A 24,538-nucleotide genomic window follows, 5' to 3' on the forward strand; every position below is an offset into this window, starting at 1 on the left:
TATACGCAACGAATTGAGAAACCACAAGAGAATCATGCTTGTAATATCAGGTCGCGCTTGATATTTAATAAAACGGGTTTAATTGGGGCTTGACTTTTACACTCGGTAATATTTTCCCGCATTTTTACACATTTCGGACTTGGTTTGGGTCGTGTTTCGGGCTTGGACTTTCAGTTTCCTGCCTCTTACAACTCTGATTGTAACTGTAATGTTTTTAGTGGTACAATTAAAGCAAAAACGTTTGAAAATCCAAAAGGTTGCGTCTGGATTCGAACCAGAAATCATTTTCACTAATTGAATATATTTTTGTAGTATAAAAACACAGTTTAAATGTTGAGCATCAGTGTATCTTTGATTAGGTCGTTCAAAGTATTTAAAACGAGTGATTTAAAAACATCCTTCACGGTCTTTGAAGTTGTTTTCCATTATTTCAGCAATTTTTACCCAGTATCTGTAGTTTTTACACACGTAACCTAAATGTTGTTTTTCAAAACAGAGCACATTGCATTTTAACCCTGTCGTAACAACTAAGGTCGCCTAATTTAACCTAGTTTTACTGTTTAGAGTGTCCAAGAGTGTGAAAGTGTGAACGGCTGTATAAATACGAAACATACAATATGACATATTATTTTCTGCAGACAATTTCAATATTTACCAATTCAACCAAGCACCCCAAACCATTGTTCCTGTCTCATTTGCTAAGGGGAAAATCAATTACACCTCAACCACTATCCAAAGCGGATTTATTCAATTCCAAGCTTATGATAAATATGGATACAGTTATACCATGTGCCCCGGTGTGAGGTACGATTTACCTTAAAGCAAATGGTAAACATCTCAAAATAAGCCGTGACATTTGAGTTTGTTTTAAAGTGTTAACCCATCAGTTGACCCTGCGCTTTACTGTATTGGATCTGCGAACAGCAAGCAAAACCATATTTCCCGTTGTGGCGACTTACCTGGTAAGTGTATTCAGCCGTCCGTCGATAAGTTGCCTGTCATTCTGTGTCGTTATTTTCACCTTTTTATATTCTGTGCTTACTTCCAGCTTGGGAGCAGTTAACTGATCACGTGATCACCAATCGGAGTTCCCGCACTGCCGGGAAATTCGTCAATGACCTTCACTCGACCTTGCTCATTTTCACAAGGGGCAAAAACATCACGGGACCGTTGTGAGAAAATCCTGTTTAGCCAATACCTTGAACTCTGTGACTTTTCGTGATTTTTTCGGATAGTAATGGACGTTGTCCATCACACGTACGAAGTTTTATCATAGACAGATAAATTACGGCGATCAGTTTTATATTTTCCGGGGCCATTGTAGGTTTATTATGCTATTTATTAGACAAAAGAAATGTTAAAACGTAAACTTTTCCCTACATATTGGTTTGTTTGCTTATTGTAAAAGTTGCATTGTTAGTTACCTGTGCCTCATAAAAATTAATTGCCCAATTTGTACCTTTCGTATCCCTACACGCATGCACAAAGCCAGTTAATCGACAAACAATTGCTTTGGCGCAAACACCGACACTTGTATTCTTTTACTATTTCTTTTTGAACTGGGTGTACTCGTAAAACGACAAGTTGAACAAACAAAGGGCTAGCAAAATATTTGTACATTATAAAATACCGTAAAGTTTTTGACTTTCCCAAAGGCTGGTTGTGCATTACAGCATTTTCATGTTTAAAACAAAAAATATTAAAATAAACTGATATTGTCCTGCAGTTTGGGACCAACTTCCTAGTGATACGAACGGAATCGAAACTCACATGAAGGTGGAAATTTGTTAACAACCATTAATCGACTTTGTGACGCCAATTTATTTGATTGTATTTCTCATTTCACGTTTGAAATTTTGTGTGGATGACAACGATTGGACTTCATTTAATTTTCATTCGTTACTAAACACCGTAATAACCAACACATTAAAGTTGATAAACCTTTGCTTGTGTGTCTGTGTGCCTCCGAACGAAAACTTAGTATCTTGTTGTGACGCATGTTTAGAAAGTTTGTAAACCACTGATTTGTAGTAACCGTCGGTCAAAGTGATGCCAATATTAGTTTTTGTGCACGTAAATGCAGTAACGAAAATCCAAAGACACTGCTACATTCCAGGCCTGACCTTTTTCGTGCAAAGTGTATCTGTTTTCCACATAATCCAAACGATAATTCGAAGTCTGATTAAATACGATAATTGCGTGTGACAAAGCAATATTGAATCTCTACAACAAGCAATCGATTCTACATAAATTTGTCAAACATAAAAGCAATGTCGAATAACCGACTTTTTAAACATTTTAATTGTAATTACATAACTTGAGATAGATAGGTTATTTTTTCATTCCAGGCTACACCAAAAGTCTGCTAACATTCAAAGCAAAGCCACCTAATTTGTTCAATTCACTTCATTAAAATAAAATAGCATTTTGCTTGAAAAGTCTTTGTCATTTTTTGAAGTATTCTTTAAATATTTCTGGGAGAATGTATGTTGGAAAAACCACCTGCCGTGTTAATGCAAACAAACGGTTGTTTCTCGTTAGATAATACTTATCAGTGTGTGTTTGACATCGCAAAGTCTAGTTGCTGGTCGGGTTTGTTACATGAAACACCTTTTCTCCAGTTGGTACTCAGTGACGAAGACGATACATCTGTGACTGGTAGTTAATTTAACGTGTGTGGGCTTCAGTGGTAGATAACGTTGCCAAGCTACTACACAGCAGAAGCTTGCAGAAGCTTGCGTTTTTGTCTGTTAATGTTTTTGTCAGGGCTAGTTAAGTTTGCTTTTAAATTATTGTTATGTGGTGACTCTGTAACTTGCAACTGAGCATGGAAATACGCTGCTGAGAAACATAGTCAGGACATTGAAAGCTTAATTTCGTTTAAATGTCATCGCGCAGCAGATTAGCCAGAGCAAATTTATTGAAATTGGTGTCGAGGGTGAATGTTGCGCCTCTTTAGGGTGAATCGAAAATCCGAATTATGGCGACGAAAGTGTGAGTTTTATAATATTGGAGAGGATGGGGTCATGACCATGTGCTTTCCCTCCTGGGTGCGAAAATGAGTTCCTGCAAAAGCACAGTGTGAAACACCAAAACAGCACAACAATATATTGTTTGACACCTCATGTTCTTTAATTAACTGATTTTGCTTGTTTGATTTTTTTATCATTTTTAGGTAACTTGTTTAAACAAAGTGTGATTATCTTCTAATGGGACAAATATTGATAAGATTGGACGCTCCGAGTCTCGGGAAATGGTTTATCTATTCCAACCAATGCCACAGCAATCGCGTTACGAAATGCGGGGTGCACATAAAACCTGCAAATCAATTTACGTCAACTTAATTTTACATTTGACTTGCAAGTATATCGTGAGAAACTATGTCGTTTGTTCGTGTGCCGCAACTTAAAGGGATTGGAAACACTGTTAAAATCATACACATATTACCCATTTTACAAATCGTATATTGCTTTGTCAACGCCTGTTTAGTTGCGTATAAAAACCAAAAATTATTTACTTATTCTTATATTTTTGTGTGACTTAAGGAAGGAAAAAGTAACATTCAGAATGAATAACGTTGAAAATAAGGAATGTGGAAGAAAAATTTCCTGGTCAAACCGTATGTGGATTTGTATAATATGGATTGCGTTGGTCACTACAGTATCGGCAATATTCTTGATCGTGATCTTTGCTGTAAGTATTTATTTTGATAATGTTAAGTTTCTTTCCAATTTTAGATTCAGTAAGACTGCTACTCTGCCTGTGTGTCCATATAGTGTATATGTACACACATATATAAGCAACACCAATTAAAAGTAGACTTTGCACGTTCATTGTGGTTTAACTTTAGGCATTCTATGAGGTTTTTAGGCTACGGCTTTTAATTAGCTTAATTTGTTTAACTACCTGAGTTTTCAATTGCCTCTAACCTAATTGCCTCAGAGCCTGCAAATAGCGCTGATGGGTGTAAAACGCTCTGCAGTTCGGGCCTTCGGGTGACTGAAAAAAAGGCCTCATGATTTGGACCTTCTTTGTTAAAGTTTGTTGTATAACAAGTTTGCATTAGATAGCAGCGAGCTTAGTTTGAAACAGCGAGCTAGTTCGTTTCGTTGGCCAATTTAATTTCGTGACAAAACGATTTGGGGCAACTGATTTCAGTTACTTTACAAATCTGGCAGTCTGATACGAACACCTCAATACAAATATATACATCTTGTTGGGGTTTGAAACAACATGGATCCGCAATCTCCGGCATCTACACAATCAAACCACACAAGAAATATCCAGCAATTATGGTAAGTTGTCCATGCAATTCATTCTTGTTTTTGATTATTTTGACTTGTTTCAATAAACAGAAGTTAAGTTGAGATTAAGTCAAATGGCATTTACACACCCTTTTCGTCAACAAGCCTAAAACAAACGCCTAGAAGTCCTAGAAAAACCTAGAAAAAATGCAAAAATTCCATTCGTTGCTCACTTGGAATTTCGAAACGATGTAAAAATGTTACATTTGAAAAAAAGAAGTTATATTTGAAGGTTTATTGTGATATGACCTCAGCCGACGGAGGCTGGACTCTTGTCGCTTCAGTTCACAATGACGACAAACTCCAGAAATGCTCTGCACTTGATAAATGGGCAAGCCCAGTAGAAGATGCAACTTCTCTCTATACCGCTGCAGGTAACTTAAGATTTGCAGCTGATAGTTAAGGGATTTAAAGCTTCATACAACTTGTTAGGTTCATCTCACTGGTACAACGGTAGCAGCTTTGGAAATCTGCACTCATGCGTGGATAGCGACTACAAGAGCCCTGCCTACTATAGTCTACCGGTAACTTGCAGAAGTATTTTTTTCATTCTTGTGTATGATGTCTAAAGGTATTTGGGTGAAACAATCTGAAATAGTTGAGCACCGGTCCGAGAACGGCTCCGTTCTTGGATCAAAGTCACATGTTTTGTATTATCGTGAGGTTAATTAAACTGAGTCAAACAATTCTATTTGTAAGCCCTAAAGCAATATTATCCATGCTTAATGTGTCGTATTCTTGGCCAGCATGAATGCTTTGGGGCTAAGAGATATTTATAACTAAGAGATATTTATTAAAGAAGTATTTACTTGCGCTACAAATTATTGTTTATGTCGATTTCAAATATGAATGATACCCTAAATCTAAACCCTCTGTTATATTTTTACTAGATTTGTTTTTGCATTAAACGTGGTTCCTTACCTGGGGGGTAATGGCATTTTTAGGGGTAAACTACATAGGATTAAATTGGGGTTAGCAAAAAATAGTATCTTGAAAAGGGTGTAAATAAACCTTATCAGGTTGCATGATGTCAGGGTTAACGATAATAAAAAGGTTTAGAGCCATTGAGTTAGCAGGATGATTTTTCGGACAAATATTGTTCAATCTAACAACTTCAACTTGTACGTTCACAGGCTCAAGACATCATGGTATCACACGTTCCGAACTACACACCTGTTGAAGATATTGATTTGTCATCATTCCTCACTTGTTACACAGACAATCACTTTTTGGAGGCAAATGGAGGAAGTCTTCGAAACTTCTTCAATGATTATGCTTCTTTGAGAAGTCTTACCGTAGTTGGCAAGTGTTTACACCATGGGTCGGCAATCTTTAACATGCAGCGGGCCAAAACCGAGATCAGTCAAGTCGCAGCGGGCCGTACTAATTTTTCACTTTAAAATCCGTTTCCTTTACGGTTTAACATGTTGTTAAACCTATCGAATTTGGGTAGTTATTCTTACTTTTTGCCATCATTGCAAACAATTGGACACAAAACCAGTCCATTAGCATAAACGTCCATGAACATTTTTACTTTTGCAGACGTGGGGCTGTCAACCACCTTAGTACAATCTTTGCGAAACCCGTGATAAAACATTTAAGCTTAGTTTAACCCATCTTATGGTTTTCTAGCCACTTTTCTAAAAGGGCCGCGGGCAGGGTAATTTTGCTTGTCGGGCCGGATTCAGCCCGCGGGCCTTCGGTTGCCGAGCCTTGTTTTAAACAAAGGTTTCTTGATCCTGGGGATGCGTACCACCTGGTACGAAGCACCGACTAGGTGGTACGAATTAAGTATGAAGGTTGCGAAAAACAATTTTTTAAAAAGTAAGCTTTATTGTCATCTTTATTGTCATGAAGCTCATTTCATGTAGCTTTAACGGCAAAGAGATAAAAAATATCCACTCGTGTATCTGCTTGTGAGAATATTTGGTAATCAAAAACAATTCTCTCTAACCTAACTTTAAAAGTGATTAAAAAATACATAAAATTCTCTTACTGTCTGCTAATATAGCTTAACGTTTCAGTAAACTTTTTCGAAGGAATGAGCGAAAAAGTGCTTGAACTTATCGATGGGTCCCTCTTCACTGCTGTCACTACTTGGAGAAACTACACTTATCTGGATGTCACGACATCAACCTTTTACCCTCAGGATTTACCAACTTATCCGCAATTTGTGGATAACGGCTTTTTGGTAAAAATCAAAAAGTTTGTTTTGCACCATGGTGGTAGTCACATACATACATAAAAATATTTCCGATTTCGTCTACAATAGTCAATCGAATTTGCATGTCTGTCTACTTTAACATAGTTTACCATTAATAGTTTACCAGTGCCACGAAGTGCAAGCAGCATGACAAATAACTGAAAATTATTTTATTTTGGAGCCAGTGTTTTATTTCAACCACTGCCCTCGCAGCGTGCCTTTCGAAACCTTGTAGTCTGATTGGGTCAAATTAATTTAGCTTATTGAGTTTCTTCATTTATGTTTCTTCATTATACATTTATGCATTAATTGGAATTTGCGTTTTAGCACACCTAGATATGTGGGACATCATGTCTCAAACTTACAAACACAATTCAACCAGGTACATTTTATACTTTTAGGTCTACTTCAGTGTAAACAATGAACCGTTTGTCTACATGACGGCAGGAAAATCGTATACGTAAGTGACATCACCAGAAAGACAAAATGTGAAAATCTAAAGCTTTAAACTTGTCTTTTAACAGGGACAAACGAAATTATCACATACGAGCCGAAAAAACGGAACCTTTTATTGTTTTGGCAAGTCTTGCAAACCAAGGAGGTTTTATCCGCTTTAGGCTACGAGTAAGTTAGGTTGATTGATCAAAGTTTTTGTGAATATTTTGGGCTTGGTACAGGAAATACAACCAGGCGTAGTTTTTCAAATGTGAACAAGTAGCAAGTGAGAAATTTCGTATCCCATTCTAAAAGTTTTCTTTCTTGTGGTGTCATTAGCACCAACGTACATACTTTTGTGTGAAGAATAGTCCAATTAGGAATTTCTAAAATGTAGATAAAAAAATACATTAAAATCGATGCATGTGTCACTTATGGGCACAAAAAGAGTAATAACGAACAGATAACTATTGTTGGAAAATACTGAACAAACGTTTCGTCCACAATGGTTGCATATCAAACAAATTTGTCGATCAACTCGACCATTTATTTTTGTGCTTTTATGTAGGTTGAGTCAACCGTAGCAAAGGCCGCTCAATCGTCATGGCCAACTGTGAGTCCGTACGTGTACAAAGGTTTCACAATTCAAATTGACTATGCAGCCAAAACAACCTACTACCCCTATTTTACACAAGTCTTCTTCGTCATTTATAGCACCCAGGTTAGGATTTTTCAAATAGATACAAGTTACTTAAGTTGGTTCTTAAGTAGTTAAATATTTGTTTTCAGAAATGGAATGGAGCCCACTCTGACTTTGTAGTAGTTACTAAACCAGTTTATGGAAAAACGGGACACAATCTCACACTGGAATATCAGTTTACTGGCTCTTCCCGTAATGTAATAACCGGCTACATGCTGCTGTACAAGTTAGTTTATGCAATCTGCAGCAGTTATTTTCAACGAATAAGTTTCATTGGCTAATTCGTCTTTTAAACTGCTATTTCTAATAAAAACCAAGTTATTTAAACTAGCTTAGAGTCACAATGAAAAATGTAAAACCTTCTAGTAATTAAAAGCTTGAATTTAATTCGTTCTCATAACAGAATCTCTGCCTGATTAGTAGTTTTAGGTCTGCGGGCTTTCTTAATAGGGCTTCCTAAACCTGTCACACTAACACTCCCCCCTAAGTCGTGATTGCCCACAATGCCCCGAACTCACTCCAATTAAAGCCCTAGTGCATTGTGGGTTTTGTAACGTTAAGACAATGTGGAACTTTTCTCTGTTTAGTTTAAATTTTATTCAGGTGTTTTTCTTCTTGATGTTAAGTAGTTTATTTATAGTAACAACCCAAGTTATTCCATTATTTGATTTTGTAAATTTATCACACAATTGTTGACGAGCGTAATGCCAGGCTGCAATTAAATTCGTTTCGTTATAAATCCCGGCTTGAATCCCTTAAACTATAACTAAAAATGGTTTGACTGAATAATTTTATACAAAGCGACACGATTAAATTCGTTAATGAAGTAATTGTACCTGAAAGTGTACAACGGGCGAGTGCTTAAAAATTTATTCAGATTACCTACCAGCACAATGTCGACTGCACAAATCAAATCATTCATTGAGCGTATAGTGGACAACATTGGTAAGAACATTTTTTTAAGATGTTTTTTTTGCCCTGTTATTTTGTAAAATTAACATCATTTCTCAACAGATACTTTGGACATTGTTCAGTTTAACCAACCGCAAAATTTCATAGTCCCCATTACCTATGCAAAGGGTAACATTAGATGGAACTCTACTAATGTTCAAAGCGGTTATATGCAGTTCCAAGCATATGATAAATATGGCTACAGCTATGCTATGTGTCCAAGTGTGAGGTAGTATTGGGATCAAAGGCAAAAATATGTTAACACAAAGTTTTGATTTAGTTTTGTTATTAGTGTCAACCCACCTGGCGACCCAGCACTCTATTGCACTGGATCTGCAAACAGCAAACGAAATAATCCGTCTCGTTGTGGTGACTTTGCTGGTAAATCAATTTTGGCTCAAATACGTCTACTTGTTTCATTTCCGATTTACTATTAGCCCACCTAAGTATTAAAGACGATATAAATAGCAAGGCGGTGTGTAAGATTGGTGACCACATGCAACAAAGACAGGATTTCTAAAGTACAAACTACAAACTATGGCAAACAGTGGGCTTCTTTTACCGTTTGGCATTACGTTTTACCATGTTTCCAACGCTTTTCTGTGGACCATCTTTTGTGGCCTTTACCAATGGCTTTGTAGTTTCCATAGCATTTCGACAGAGTTTCGATTGCATATTAACAAATTAACACGTATCGGTTTCATTTTACAGCTTGGGACCAACTTCCTGATCACGTGAACACCAATCGGAACCCACATAAAGGCGGGAAATTTATCAACGACCTTCAGTCGACCTTGCTTATATTCACCAGAAGCAAGAACATTGAAACGAACCCATAAAATCATTTACATAGAGCAATTCCAAATCTAATAACTTTAGAATGTAATTTTTTTTAAAATATTATGCGTGAAATTTAATTTACACTTATGCGTGTCCTTTGCATTTGAAAATTTGATTATTTGAGTATACTGACTCAGTACCATACATGAGTGAGTGTGAGTACAATATCGGGCGTTCTGACCTAATTGTGATTCGGGAATATACTTTGCTCAACAGCACGTCACGTGGCCCGCAGCAGCCAATTGCAGGACTTTACCGATGTGACCTTTGCGCAAAAATAACATTCTCTGAGCATAGAGTACATTTCTTCGCAGCATAGTTGCGGCCCGGGTTCGGTTTCGGGCTGGGTTTGAACTTACGTTTCAAGAAACGGGCTTGATTCGAGCCTGAATCTACACTCCTTGTCAGTATTTTTTGAAAAAAAATTAACTTGCTAAGTAGGCAGTTGCCGGACCTGACCTAATGCCAAACAGCCTTAAAACGCATTGCTCGTGACCAATTGTCTATATTGTGTGAGTTGTCTTGATCTTTCCTTGGGCTTCCTGTCAATCAAACTTCAGGTGCTACGGGCTTCCCAAAATCGACTCGGGTTTGGGCCCGGTTTCGGGCCCGTTTACAACTTTGCTTCGCAGTGTCGTATGAAAACCATACCTCCATTTTCGAAATGTTTTGACTCCCGAAGAGCCACCTTCATTTTTTAATTTGCCATATTTACAAAATCCACAACAAAATGGAGTGTAGAAAAACCTTCTTTCATTCAAAACAAATAAATAATCTGCGTAGCTCTGTGTAATTTATTTTTACAAAGCCAACAACTTTGTGCAAACAACTGTTTCTTATCAGTGCATATTTAACTGTGATAAGTTTGCTTTCGTTTTAACTTGGCAACAGCTATTGTATCTGTTACTTATTGACCAAGGCAGTATCGCTGTCACAAGCAGTTGTATGTGTGAGCCGCAGTCCCGACCAGCACTCTAGATTGGAAGGTCAGAAAGAGATAACTCATAAGCGGTTGTTTTAAAACACGTTTTAGTCAAGGCTGGTGCACTTGCTTTGGAAAAGGGTTGTTTGTTACCATGGTCCCCACAAATGTTGTTTTGTGTGTGACAAGGTGAAAGTATAATCACAACAAAATATTTTTAGTTTTTCTGCATACAGGTCGTTAATAACTCACGAGATGTGTTAGTAAGGTTTCTTAGATTTTGTGTAATTTCAACAAGAAATGGATAACTCTGGGAGAAGTAAGCAGTACCAACAAATGTTTTCACCGACTAAGCATGTTTGGTTTTATTTTGTATCAGTTTTAATCTTCAGTGTTCTTTCCACAGTGTTCTTGATTCTCATCTACTCGGTAAGTTAATTGTCACTGCTGTATGGTTAATTACATTTTAAATGTATTTTGGGGCATTTTGTGTTTGAAAAGGCCAAAGACTTGGTTTGTGTGCTTCGTAAGTTATATTTGTAAAATGTCTTTTCAGTACCATATTTACATACATGCAGTAGGGTTATAATACATACTTAAACAAAACCAACTGTGATTTTTTCCCGTTTTTTTTTGATATTTTTTAGCATATTAGTTGTTCTCTCTTCAGAATTGGTTTCAGGAGATTAATATTCCGTATTTGTTTGCAATGACGTAACCCAGAATTGTACTGATTAGGCTGGGAATTGCACTGTTCCTGGTCTCTACTGTAAAGCATTTTGATCACAACGTAGATATAACATTAAGTTTGCTGGAAAAATGATTTTTTGACATGTTTATATTGCGTCTTAATACCCATGTTACGTTTAAGCCAATTGTGAAAGAGATTCATTGACATTGATATCCTTGTTCCGTAACACTATAACCGACGTTTATGTTTTTCGATACACAATCGAAACTGCTTGTCTAATAACTAAACAATACATTGCACCGTGTTGTAGGCGACAAAAGACTTGAACATCGGCCAATCAACACCTATCTATACGTCGTGTTGGCATCTCAAAAAACATGGATTCAAAACTTCTGGCATCTACACAATCAAGCCACGTAAACAACATCCAGCAATTTCGGTAAGTGATCCATTTATCAATAATGGCATGTTAACCAGTATTTTTGGTACAAAGTGTAAAACTGGAATCTAGTTCGTAGTTTCAACACCTTAAATCCCGCTTGTAAAAAGCAACGGCTCAAAACTATTCTTTTATTAGCCATGTGATAAGTGCTCTTTGATACAACAACACAACAAACCGCACACCAAGATTTAGTAATCTCACAATTTCATCTTAAGATTGTGTTTAAATCGCAAAGGAAAGCAGGACAAAGTTAGGTTTGATCTTAAGGTGGACTTGGCTGCCATATCATTTGAGTACCATTTTTTTCCTGGCAAAAAAGCCATGACAGTTTTAGCCCGATAAAATACCTGTATTAAAATATTTTTGTTTTAGATTTATTGCGACATGACATCAGCAGGAGGAGGCTGGACTCTCGTGGCCTCAATTCATAACGATGACCCACTCGAGAAATGTACGACACTTGATAAATGGGCAAGTCCATTTCCGGACGGGGTCTCCTTCTACACGGCTTCAGGTAACGCCCACAGCAAACAGTATACGGCGGTATACGGCTGTTCAAGTGCTAATTAACTCACTTTTTAGGCTCTTCGCATTGGTTCAACGGTAGCAGCTTTGGGAAACTTCAATCGTGCTTCAATAGCGACTACAAGAGTCCTGCTTACCACAGTCTACCGGTGAATCTATTACACTAATCCTTATGATAAAACTTCGCCCTTCCTGCCTCTAAGCCAATCTAAGATTATAAGAGCGCTATACCCCAATAAGCTGCACACTTGGGCTCCAATCTCACTTTAAGTCTGTTTCTAACAGCTACACCCTGCAGGAAAACAATGTTAGGACGAACGCTTTGAATTTGTGGTGAAATTTTAAAACCTGTTTTAAAGTGGAGAGGGTTTTTGACTATTGCGTTGATTTTCTGAACCCTTATGAACAGATGTAAAATTTTATTTGATATATTTTATCTTTATTGTCAATAGTTCAAAGCATTTCAACTAATCTGTTGCGTTGGGTTTCGTTTATATTAGTTTCCGCCTTAACCAGTGAGATGTTGTTCAACATTATGTTTTAACACACAAACAAGTTGAGTTGTTGCATAAAACTTTACAAACTTTTTTTTCAGGCTCAAGACATAATGGTGTCTCACGTCCCAAACTTCACTCCTGTTGAAGATATTGTTGGGTCATCTTTTCTCAGCTATTACACCAACAATCAGTTCTTGGACGATTTCGGAGGAAGTCTAAGGAATTTGTTTAATGATTATGTTCCCTTAAGAAGCCTTAGTGTTGTCGGTGGGCATTGAATATAGTTGGTTTTGGTACCACGGAAGAGGATAGTATTGCACTAAACTAAAATAATCACCAATCTGAAAATAATAACATACTAGTATAGAAAAAAAGCTGTGGGCTCAGTACCCTTACTACAAAGTAGAGATGTACCAAATATTCGGTTTGCCAAATTTATTCGGCCGAATCGCTCATTTTTGCAAAGATTCGGTTTCGGCCGAATAATTTGTTGCGATCCGGCCGAAACCGAATCTTTTAAGAACACAAATTTCAATCGTAAAACGTGTCTTTTTTGCTTATTAAGCTCCACGCAATCTTTCAAAAGCCTAACAATAACGAAAATCGCGTCAATTTTTACCTTTTTCAACACATTATCGTTTTTCCCACTGTAGTCAAAAATTTGTAATTCATTGGCAGGTTGCCAATCATTCTTGAGGCAATTTTAAACCTCACAGAACTGAAATGAGTACGGAACAGAACAATTCTGCACTAATTGCATGGTAGATAAACATGTTTTCATGTCAAACGCATGGCGTACGGTTTCGCGTGACGTCATAAATGATTCGGTTGATTCGGCCGAATTTATTCTGCAAAACCGCCGAATATTCGGTTTCGGGCGAATCGAAATTTTGCCGATTCGGTACATCACTACTACAAAGACAGATTTATACCATGAATTGTCAGAAAAATAAATCACGCAACAACGTAATACTCTTTCAAAATGCTAACGTGTAAGGTTTGGTTGTCTTGGGTTGATGTTTAACTTTAGGTTTTTTTAAAGGAATGAACGCTAAAGTGCAAGAGTTGATCGAAGGGTCTCTTTTCACGGCCGCTACTATTTGGACAAACTACACTTATCTGGATGTCACAACTTCAACTTTCTACCCTCAACATCTACCAAGCTATCCTCAATTTACAGACAACGGCTTTTCGGTATGGTCGTCATTTTCGGGCGAAATGGTTTAACAACGCCAAAAATGCTTCTGGGCAAGGTCAGACAGCAGGCGTTTGCCTTGTTGCTTGATAGTACTTCTTTTTCCGCTTGAGGGCAGATGTGCGTCGACATAATTTATTATCTATCCAGACAATTAATCCAAGACTCACGACCCATAACCATACAATAAGAACAGTTTAATAAGGTCTTATTACCAGGATAGTGGTATAGGGTTTTGTGCTTTATGTGTCAGAAAATTCTGTAGAACCGTCTCACGAAGTTTTATGAGATCCGCGAACCGGTTAGCATTACTGGTTACTGTTAATGGACTTTTTGTAACAGAACCGACTGAAAAATATGACTTTTTTGATAGAACCTGCTGACAAAAAATTTGAATCCCACCAATGGTTACAATCTAAACATATCATACACTATTTTATTAGGTCTACTTCAGTGTGAACAATGAACCGTTCGTCTATATGACCGCAGGAATATCTTATACGTAAGTGACATTACAAGAAAGGCAAATACTAAACTTTGATAGTTAAACTTTTTTCATCAATAGGGACAACCGTAATTATCACATTCGAGCCGAGAAAACTGAACCTTTTATTGTTTTGGCAAGTCTCGCAAACCAAGGGGGATTTAGTCGTTTTAGTCTAAGGGTGAGTGTTGATAGTTGTACAAGTGTATGTTTAAACGTAAAATTAAATTATACAACTGTATGTATACATTTATATATAAATGTAAAAAAATAAAGAGCATTTTGAACCTATTAAAACCTTTACTAGTTGAGACAAAACTACAACTGCTTTTTTTTTATCTAGGTGGAGTCGATGGTGGCAAAGACCGCTCAAGTATCATGGTCCAATGTGAATTCCTACTTGTACAAAGAATACACCATTCAAATTGACTATGCAAGCAAAACAACATATTACCCCTATTTCACTCAAGTCTTCTTCGTCATTTATAACACCGAGGTTATATTTTGTTTTTAGTCTGGTTCAACTCAGTTTTATTTTAGTTCAAAAACATAAAAAATGTTTCTTAGTTTAAAGGCTTTTAAAAATGTTTTTAGAAATGGAATGCTGCAAGTTCAGACTTTGCAGTAATTACGAAACCACCCAATGGAAAGAAATGGAACCACTTGACAATGGAGTATCAATTTACTGGCACAACCCGCAATGTCATAACAGGCTACATGTTGCTCTACAAGTAAGTTTTGCCGAAGCATTACTTTATCTGATGTAAAGTTTGAAAGGCAAGAACATTTTCCAAAACGGAGTTAAATTAGAGTCTACTTGCTATTAAATAATTTTGGAGGTGTGAAAATTTTGAAAGGTGTGATCAACCTACTTGCTATTAGATGATTTTTTAAAAGTGTGAATCGTTAAACTGAGCAAGGTTTAGTGGCTTCCTAATAGACAATAGGCCAACAACTGTAAAACACCATTCCAGGCATAATGACAAAAGTGACATGGTGTGATGCAAAAATAAACGGGCGATTAGATTGTGATTTGAGTTGTTTAATGCATTTTGTGGTTTTAGATCACCTAGCAAGACAATGTCTATTGATGAAATGAAGGTGTTTGTTAACCGTATAGTGGACAACATTGGTAGGTAAATTTGCGATCTTTTGTGCAACCCTATTTAGCTTGAAAACTGTTATTCCTGTGTCCCCAGACACTTTAGATATTGTGGAATTCAATCGGCCTTTGAATTTAACCGTTCCTGTTACCTTTTTGAAAGGAGAAACTACTTATAACTCCACCAATGTTCAAAGCGGTTACATGCAGTTCCAAGCATATGATAAATATGGCTACAGCTATGCTATGTGTCCAAGTGTAAGGTACGGTTGGGATATTATAAGTCAAAATTGTACCAAATTGTTCCAAAACCGTTTTATTGTTAGTGTTTACCCACCTGGAGACCCAGCACTCTACTGCATTGGATCTGCAAACAGCAAACGAAATAATCCGTCTCGTTGTGGTGATTTTGCAGGTAATCACTTTTGCTGAAACTCATTTATTAGTTTCAATAGCTATTTACACCTAAATAAACCCTAGTGGGAAAAAGTTCATGAAGGCCGATTAAATAACTTAAACCGAGGGCGTGCAACTGATTATCGCAATGAGGCATAACTTACACGTAAAAATTGGGCCAGGCAATCAAAACAACACATACGTTTTAAACAATATTTTATTGAGCAAAAACACACACACACTCAAGTTTTATTACTATCTACCGGACATTTTTAATTTTCTTTTTTTAATTTACCACACTGCACCTATAAAGTTAGATCATATTACCGGAACAATGCCCGAGTACCAGGGGCACTAACTTAAACAATGTTAACTGAAAATACGTGAAAACAAGACCTTTGCTGCCTTGTAACAAAAACTTTGTTTGCCGTTAAAAAAAACTTGTGTGAATTAAGTTCTTCCTAATATCATTAAGAACAGTTTTTTGCATTTGTAATTACATGTAGTAATACTGGAGTTGTGGCAATGCCGTTAGTGCATCACGTTTCATTATCTTTGCAAAGTCAGTTAGCATCACTCGTGTCATGTTTGACATTTTATAATGGCTTTGGTGTTTGTTTACTGCATTTCGACAGAGTGACCTTTGTATTTTGACAAATTAACACATATCGGTTTTACTTTAAAGCTTGGGACCAACTGCCTGATCACGTGAACACCAATAGAAATCCACATGAAGGAGGGAAATTTATCAACGACCTTCAGTCGACCTTGCTTATATTTACCAGAAGCAAGAACATCGACACTAACCTATCAAATCTTTGAATGGAGTTTTAGTGTGGTTTAAACTTTTGGTTATAGATTTGTTTAAATGTAGAAATTATTTGTAAGTTGTAATTTTGTTCCAATTATCAATGTTTATCACAAACAAGTGTATGAGTATACGCTCTTATACAAAACACCCATTACTATGTTTGGTGTTGTGATTTGTTTATTTTGTGACTATAATGACAGCTACTAAAAGTTTTAAAGCATTCCAACCCTGTTGACAATACAGCTAGGTAGCCGTAGTTATACATCATGGGTACGCAGTTAAACTTTTTGCGAAAAACATTTCCACATATTTTACCCGTTGTTCATTACAAGTCAATATTTTCTAAAAATGTGTAGGGTTATGTGATTCAATCTTCTTCTCACAACAACTGGTTGCCTCGTACCAATCTATTGTGACTAAGAGTGTCCATAAACAACGTAATTGCATACACTGAAATAGGAAAGTTTTTGGGAAATGGTTCGGTTGTTGGGCAGGAAGAATCGTCACGTGGTCTACATACAGCTATTCGCTTTGTAGCGATACGCTTCGTTTTGTTTGTTTCAACAAAAAGTCAAAAACTATGCCTAAATATAGAAATCATTTTTTTAACTGGTTCGTTCAAACTACTTGTGATGTTTAATTTTAGCTTCAGCAATAGATTCTCGTTTTCCAGTTAATCTGCTAGTTTTCAGTTTCATTAATTCACTGTACAATGCCAAAGCAGCACGATTTTTATTCAGTACCCTCGCTGACGCAGAGATTGGCACAACACAATGTAATTTCCTGGTATTGAGCACCACCCTCTCTATAATATGCATTGCTCTTCCTGTGTTACTAACAATAGTGTTTTTGCTCGTAGAGTAATCGGTAATTTACCATTGAAATGCAGGCTTTTAGGCTTTAATTGAATACTGTATCAAATTTGAGAAGGAAATTAAGAGACGTTTTGAATTGAGGTGGTTCATATATAATTAAGAATTATGAATATGCCTGACTCGGCAATCATTTAACTATAGTTTGAGCCACTAATTATGCTTAATTAATGCTCGTAAAATAAAAATTTAGTAGTCATACGGGCTTATGGCTGTAAAAGTAAATTTTAGTTTTTTTTTTAGAAATCACGCAGTTATAACTTTTAGTTTACTTTCATACGCATTTCTACATGTACGTTCATTAACTTAGCTAAATTTCAGCATTAAATGCTAATGTTTAGTTAGGAAAAGAAAAGTCTACAATGTTTTAAAATGTTAAAGCAAGATTTGACGTTGATGACAAGTCAAGCGTGTCGCCTTTTCTTCTGTCTGAGCCAAAAAAGTTTATGATGTGAAGGGAAATAGTATTAAACCCGAAGCCCGCGTCAACAAGTTAAGGGTCAGTATAAGTACTTTGTTTCAAAACATTCTTAGTCTCAGATAATGAGACTAGTACAGAATCATATTCAGTTCAGAATTGAAAAGGCTGGAGCTGGGATTTCGTGCAGCTTAAAAAGTCACAGTGGGATGTCAACATTAGGCATTCAGTAAAGTGTAGAACAAGCCATCGTATGTTTCAGTTGTGGTGTTCAGTTTATTTGATATATGGTGTGGATGTAAATAAAGCAAATGTGCCAACATTTTATGAACGTTAGCCCTTAGTACAGGGGTGGGCAAACTTTTCAGTGCAAGGGCCGCATTCAAAAGTTTTTAATCTTAAGGGGCCGCATAGTATTTCACCAACGGCCGCCAATTGCTTGGTTGTTTTTGTTTTAAAATAAGTGGTGCAAAGAATTTGGTTTTTATCATAATACCATTTAAAGCCACTTAAAATGCTCAGATTAATAATTTCTTACTTGGTGCATAAGTTTAGCTGTACGAAGCTAACTGTTTATGATGTCATAATCTGTATTGTGACGAATGCGGTTCCTGTTTTTTGCATTGTTTGCACACAATAAGCGGATAAAAAGCCTGGCGCATATGGTTACTAGGCTGATAATCCTTTTTCCAGTCTCACGAAATCTGTTTTTAGCAGTTTAAAAATCAAAATATTTGGCAAAATAGTTTTAGTTATTTTACGGCCGCCAGTGCATGTATTTTAATATACATGGTCACGGCCGCAGGTTGTGCACCCCTGATTTAGCCCCAAATATCAACATAGTATATTTTCAGCTATGTGCAAATGCGTTTGTTGTCACTTGATTGAACAAACATTGATTGAAACGCTACAATTGTAATTGTTTCAAAATAAACAACATTTAAATCAGCACGTTTTTTTGTTGATATATTCCTTGCGCCAACATTAAAGAATGCGAGCCGCTTTTAGTATCCATCTTTAGGTGTTGTGCGGATCTGTGTTAACGATTCTATAGCCGTTTTTTGTCCGTTTGCAAAGTACTGCAACGACCTAAATTTGATCCAACGTTTATGCGTCAACAGTGCGAAGTGGGCTGTATTTCGAAACGTGATTCAATTTTACATTATCGAACGAAGAAATTGTGTCAAGTGACGATTTCCATAATAACGTGGCAGAAACAACAGGCTAAAGCACGTAAAAAGCATCTGTGCTTAGTTCCTAAGTATGGTACAGGTACAGATACTGCTCATGGTATAGGTATCGGCACCCCCCCGCATTTTTTATTATTTTTTAAAACTCTACGCCTGCTTATAATACTATTCAGCGTTGCTCGGTAACTTTCTCTGTCAAATTTACTAACATTTGGCGGGCCGCACGAACTCCTTTGCCGGGCCGTAGTTTGCCCACCCCTGCCTTAGTACAACCATACTTTTACCGTATGAAGGTTTGTTTTTCAGATCAACTGTGCACATGCTTTTTGGCCACGGTTCTGGTTTCTAAATTCACTTTTATTTTTTGCATTTTTACATTCTGCATGCTCGACTTAGCACAGGTGTGAAATTTGGCCGTTCTACCTTTTTTAGAACAAAAGATATGCGATGTTTTGTGCGTGAACTGAAGCCGTTTTTCGCGGTTTGCGCTGGTCACGTAGGTCCGTTTTTCGCGGTTTGCGTAGGTAGTTGTTGGACGTGTGTTACTGCTGTACATAGACGACAGCTGAAACGTTTTTTGTATGTATTTGAATAGCAAACTGAAAACAAATAATTTCATTTGCTGGACGTGTAACATATGTATCCTTTTCTTACTACCCATGTACATTTATACCATGTACAGGTTAAAATATAGTTGTCTATGTTTTTTCAGTACTGAATTTTACACAATAATTAATAACACGACTGAAATGTTACGTCAAGACCCTGCATCTCCTGCTCACAATGAAGTTGCGTTGAACAGAAGCAGGCGATCTCTCACTGCACTCGGGGTAGGACATCCAGGATATATTAACTGTAGTGCTGTTGTTTTTACCGACAGTTGCAACAAAGTTTGTTTTGAAAACTGTAGTAAATAAAATCGGTCCTCGTAACAGCTTACTCCAACCAGGCACTCATTGACCACTTGAAAGAGCCTTTGTGACGTTTGTAGTAAACAAGAATATGGGCGCGTGACATTTTTTATTGGTGTGCATTGTGTGCGTTATAAAGTTAAAATTGGGTTTTAGGGCAACGAAATTCTAAGCTTATAAAACCCAACCTTTCTGATGAACACAAAACATTTGTTTTACTATTTTATGCATTTTATAATGTTTTGACATTTATTTCATTCGTTTTCACAATTGATGATATTATCATGAGCATAAAATGTTTGTAATATATCATGTCGCTTTTTATTTGGACCAGTAATTTCCTCATGAGACTTATGAACAGGTCTGTGATAATAGATAATTTAGTGAAATAAACATCTCTGCTTCGATCGCCTTATTACAATTTTATTATACTTACATAGTATATGAAAACATTTTTGTTTTGGTTTAGATTGTTGAAGTTGTATTGGGCATCATTGGTTTTGTGTTGGGAATCGTTGCCGTGCACCATGCTTCAAACGCTGTCTCTACAAACCAGTTTAGTCCATATTTTCGAGTTGGCCAAGGCGTCTGGGGAAATATATGGGTAAGTGCTCTTATTCTGACACTTCTGTGACGTCTTTTCCGTCCGGTGAAGTTTATGTCGCAACTTTTCTTAAACATACGACAATTTTAAATATATCGCGAAAAGTTGAAACATTGTTGTTTTAGTGGAATAGCATGAACAAGAGCGCCATATAACATTAGATTTTTTCGTGTGTGATAGGAGTTTCAGTGTGGTCCTAAGTATGACTGTATGTGGCATAAATTTGATGAAAAACTGTCCAAAAGGTGGCGCTACAGAGTAAATCGCATTGTTATTAGAAGCACTGAAAAGTTGCAACCCTATTATTTAAATTCTTAATACATTTCAGATTATCTTCGCAGGGATTTCTGGAATTGTAAGCGGTCAAAAAACACCCTGCTCTCGCATCTTGGTTAGTTCACACATTTCTAGAAAGCTGTACTCTAAAACAGTGGTCGGCAACCGCCGGTCCGCGGTCCGGTACCGGTCCGCGAGGAGTTCGTTACCGGGCCGTGTACTTTTTCAGTTTAAATGCTATAAAACATTTTCCATGTATGCTGGGGATAAACTAAAGCTAAATATTTGTAGTTTTTTGAAGACCGGTCCGCGATAAAATTTCACTTTCAAAACCGGTCCGCAGTGCAAAAAAGGTTGCCGACCCCTGCTCTAAAATGACTATTGCATTGTAGTCTTTCTACAAAAACGGGTCTCCGATGCTTGATTCAACGTTGTTATACATAAATACTAAATTTTTGGTATGCTTTTTAAATGATGCGACTTCGGGTGCATGGACAAGAAAAATCTATGTTTGAAATTTGTGTAATAATGCTTTGTACATCCAGGTTTATGTGCACATGGCCCTCTCGATAATTGCTGCAGCCATCTCAGGAGCAATGCTTCTCTCATCGTTCGTCTTTATTGCGTACTATTTCTTTGTAAGTACACGAAATGGTTGTTCAACATGCACTCAAAAATTACATTCAACAAAAATTGTTTTGTACACAGATGGGCTTGCACTAAACAGTCAGCCCGGCGAAATGTATTTCCCTTTTCGTGCTTCCGCGAAAAGAGGATGAGCAAGCCCAACTAATAACAACAAAATGAGTCTCTTTTTCTTGTTTACAGTACGACGGCTATGCACTTGGGTTAGAAATCGGAATTGCAATTGCCAGTTTGTTCACTTTGGTACTGTGCGTTGTTAGTGCGGTATTATGCTGTTGCTTGCCTCCAACTGACATGGGAGCTTTCCAGTGTTGTCCTTGCTGCCCTGACAAGGATCAGGTAAATGCATTTTCGTATGACGTCTTAGTTTTGATGATATAACGTTGATGATGACTAGCAGTTTTTTAAAAAAATAACTTTGGTTGATACTCCAATATTCAGCACTTTAGTTTTGTTTAAGCACGTTTTATCGAGCCAGTCACTCAGAAATTGTACTAGAATAAGGTTAACAAGTTTTTGTCAGCCATCATGATGCGAACATATCTTAATTGATTTAATCTGGCTGAGTCTTAAATTTACTTGCAGGGCCGCGAAACTTATGTAATGACCAACGAAGGAGCAATTCCTATGCAACAAACACCAACCAACGAGACCAAGCCACAAGAGGGAGAACAAGGTAAGCGGTGGCCGCTTGCTAGTCATTGTGTAATTTTGTGAAAAATAAGTGTAGATATTTCGGGCATTTTCGGACAAATTGTGACTCTACTCTAAGCTTTTGTTATATAGATGTAACATAAGTAAACTGAAATATATCAAATTTGTCAGTCTTTAGCCTGTTGTACGCAAAGGTAAAGAGTTTTGCGAATTTCAATGAGTAAAACAAACTTTTTGACTAAAATCGTGACCTCTGATTTGTGAGTACAACTTTGACACAAGCAAGCGTTTAGGAAAACCAACGACGGACCCAGAAAAACCTCCAGTCCAGCAGCAGCAATCAGAAGACACTAAACCACAAACAGAAGCGGGAGAGCAAGACAATGCAGCTTATAAAGCAGACACGACTGGTGAAAAAGCCTCTTAAATTCGTTTGAACCTGAACTTATGCTTTGCTATGTGCTTAAATATATAAAACCATAATGGTGTTGTATTATTTTGTATTACAAATGGCGTCCCAAAACCCTAATAGGTTTCGACATATGGTCAACTGGTTACGTTATGTAAATATGCAAGCACTGTTTCTTCATTTGTACATATTTCTAAAAGTTTTGTGATCAGTTCAGTTTACCTACTTATCGCTTTGTCATGTGTTTGCTTTGTCGATGCCTGTTAGGCTTCTATTGGCAGTAAAGTGTTAATAAATGTTATTCTTGCTCTTACTGTTACCTACATTTGAAAATAGGGGCCAATTTCGACAGAATTTCTGATTTATGTTAGATAGTCTGCAGCATTGATTGAGTTATGTAGGGCCTACATTTCAAAAGAAGGTAGGCTAGTTAAGCAGCGCAGAGAAAAACATCAAAATATTCTGTTTTGTATTACTTAATTTGTCCACTAAATATATGAACTTGTCCACTTGTATAAATACAAAATATTTTACTTAATTTGTCCACTAAAAAGATGCACATTAAATACAGCAAAAAATAGAGATCATTAAAACAGGATTAAACACATGTGACCTTTCTTCTTCATTCATGAAATTATTTCTTTGTTTAAAACTAAAATAAATGATTTCTATGAGCCTTCATTAGGCGTGGGTTGCCTTAATCACGTGACCGAACTGCTTTGTTGTTGAAGTGATGAAGTTTGGAGCAACAGTGAATGGCGGCGATGTTTCAAACTTTGTTAGAAATTAGGAAGAACGTTAGGTAAATTTTAGGATACGATCGCTCTCCATGCACACAGTACATGTGCTTAAATACAGAAGTTAGCACCCATAGGCCTAACTCTTTACGTAATCGGTTTACTGCATTATTTCGCCATTGAACTGTGCCTGTCGAAACGGTATTGTTTCGTCACAAACGTGGTTTTAATACGTCTGAGATCCAGAGAAGCTGATTGGTTCGATTTGGAAACATGAAAGGGATTGACAATCTTGGAAGCTGAAACAACAATTGTGCATCAGAGGCATGGAAATATGGCAGCAATGGTGTACATTTTGTGAAGATAAAAACTTGGAAACCTGTACAATTCCATGGACATATTAGATGTAGCCTAATGACTATTGCTTTAAATGTATGACATGTGGGTAAGTCAAACTTTACCTTACTAGTGTAAGTTCATATCTAGTAGCATTTTAGAAGTTGACTATGACATGCTTTACAATATTATCTGTAACAATTGTGTACAATGTTGATCTTACACGTTTCTTTGGTATTTTAAGTTTAGTTTGGTGGAAAACAGGGCTACTATTACTGTACACGCGCGTGAAATGTACGGTTACCAGCAGTTGTGCAGTAAGATATTGGTATCCCTTCGGCACCGTACAAATGACGAGGAAGGCATTGTGCGAGAGGCGTTACGCAAGGATACATGCGTCGGCTTATCAACACTTAAATTACACACATGTGGCCAAACTGCAAAGGATTTTTGCGATGTTTCCACCATGTTTTGATTGTACGCAGACCCAATATTACAATTGTGCAATTGAAGTGTTTCTACATGTACCAGTGTGTCAATAAGGTATAAGGTAAGGTCATTTGATGTTGACACGACAGTCGCTTGCAAAGCATTGTTCCTGACTTTTGAGCAATGAGACCGATAAGACCGGGTTACAAACAGAATTTTGACACAATATTGTGGAAATGTGACGTCACTACATGCAGGTAAACACGTAATTGATTTTATGTATTTTATGTCAACAGCGTTTTGGTCATGACGCAAAAATGTTTGCACCTGACATGTTACATGGTGACAAATGACATTCCACCGTTACGTGATACGTTTGTTTTTGGTACATTAGCAAAACTCTTGAGTTGATTTGAAGGTAACATCTGATTTTGACTGCGTGTAAAAAGGAAGTTTTGTTTTGCCTAGACATTATTGGGCTACGGTAGTCATGAGCGCAGCTTTTTGCAACTTGAAATGACTTTTGTTGCAGACATTCGCCACCAGAAGTCGCTGTAGC

The 24,538-nt window shown here is 37.0% G+C and overlaps 3 protein-coding genes and 2 long non-coding RNA genes across 5 annotated transcripts; all 5 read left to right on the forward strand.

The window, feature by feature from the left end:
* The first annotated feature begins 685 nt into the window (after positions 1-685).
* LOC145212175 (uncharacterized) lies at positions 686-1,196 on the forward strand. The gene is made up of 3 exons (XR_013856657.1): positions 686-804; positions 874-962; positions 1,049-1,196. It is a non-coding gene; the product is annotated as an uncharacterized LOC145212175 (long non-coding RNA).
* Positions 1,197-4,542: 3,346 nt separating this feature from the next.
* On the forward strand, positions 4,543-9,442 carry LOC145213261 (uncharacterized). Its single transcript, XM_080081495.1, has 12 exons — positions 4,543-4,678; positions 4,737-4,828; positions 5,438-5,606; positions 6,329-6,495; positions 6,909-6,967; positions 7,032-7,131; positions 7,511-7,663; positions 7,732-7,868; positions 8,520-8,587; positions 8,657-8,822; positions 8,886-8,974; positions 9,305-9,442. The coding sequence occupies exons 1-12, from the start codon at positions 4,549-4,551 to the stop codon at positions 9,430-9,432; spliced, it is 1,458 nt and encodes a 485-aa protein (XP_079937621.1). The 5' UTR covers positions 4,543-4,548; the 3' UTR covers positions 9,433-9,442.
* Positions 9,443-14,150: 4,708 nt separating this feature from the next.
* LOC145214886 (uncharacterized) lies at positions 14,151-16,720 on the forward strand. The gene is made up of 8 exons (XM_080083498.1): positions 14,151-14,207; positions 14,271-14,370; positions 14,533-14,685; positions 14,784-14,920; positions 15,254-15,321; positions 15,389-15,554; positions 15,618-15,706; positions 16,373-16,720. Exons 1-8 carry the CDS (start codon positions 14,185-14,187, stop codon positions 16,507-16,509), a joined length of 873 nt encoding a protein of 290 aa, XP_079939624.1. The 5' UTR covers positions 14,151-14,184; the 3' UTR covers positions 16,510-16,720.
* A 2,978-nt stretch (positions 16,721-19,698) lies between these two features.
* On the forward strand, positions 19,699-22,780 carry LOC145214615 (uncharacterized). Its single transcript, XM_080083173.1, has 7 exons — positions 19,699-19,808; positions 20,359-20,493; positions 20,822-20,884; positions 21,315-21,407; positions 21,598-21,753; positions 22,000-22,090; positions 22,362-22,780. The coding sequence occupies exons 1-7, from the start codon at positions 19,728-19,730 to the stop codon at positions 22,493-22,495; spliced, it is 753 nt and encodes a 250-aa protein (XP_079939299.1). The 5' UTR covers positions 19,699-19,727; the 3' UTR covers positions 22,496-22,780.
* Positions 22,781-23,174: 394 nt separating this feature from the next.
* LOC145215186 (uncharacterized) lies at positions 23,175-24,451 on the forward strand. The gene is made up of 3 exons (XR_013857227.1): positions 23,175-23,659; positions 23,795-24,100; positions 24,276-24,451. It is a non-coding gene; the product is annotated as an uncharacterized LOC145215186 (long non-coding RNA).
* Positions 24,452-24,538: the final 87 nt, after the last annotated feature.

This window comes from Phallusia mammillata, chromosome 2, assembly GCF_965637545.1.
Source record: "Phallusia mammillata chromosome 2, kaPhaMamm4.hap1.1, whole genome shotgun sequence".
NCBI classification, from domain to species: Eukaryota; Metazoa; Chordata; class Ascidiacea; order Phlebobranchia; family Ascidiidae; genus Phallusia; species Phallusia mammillata.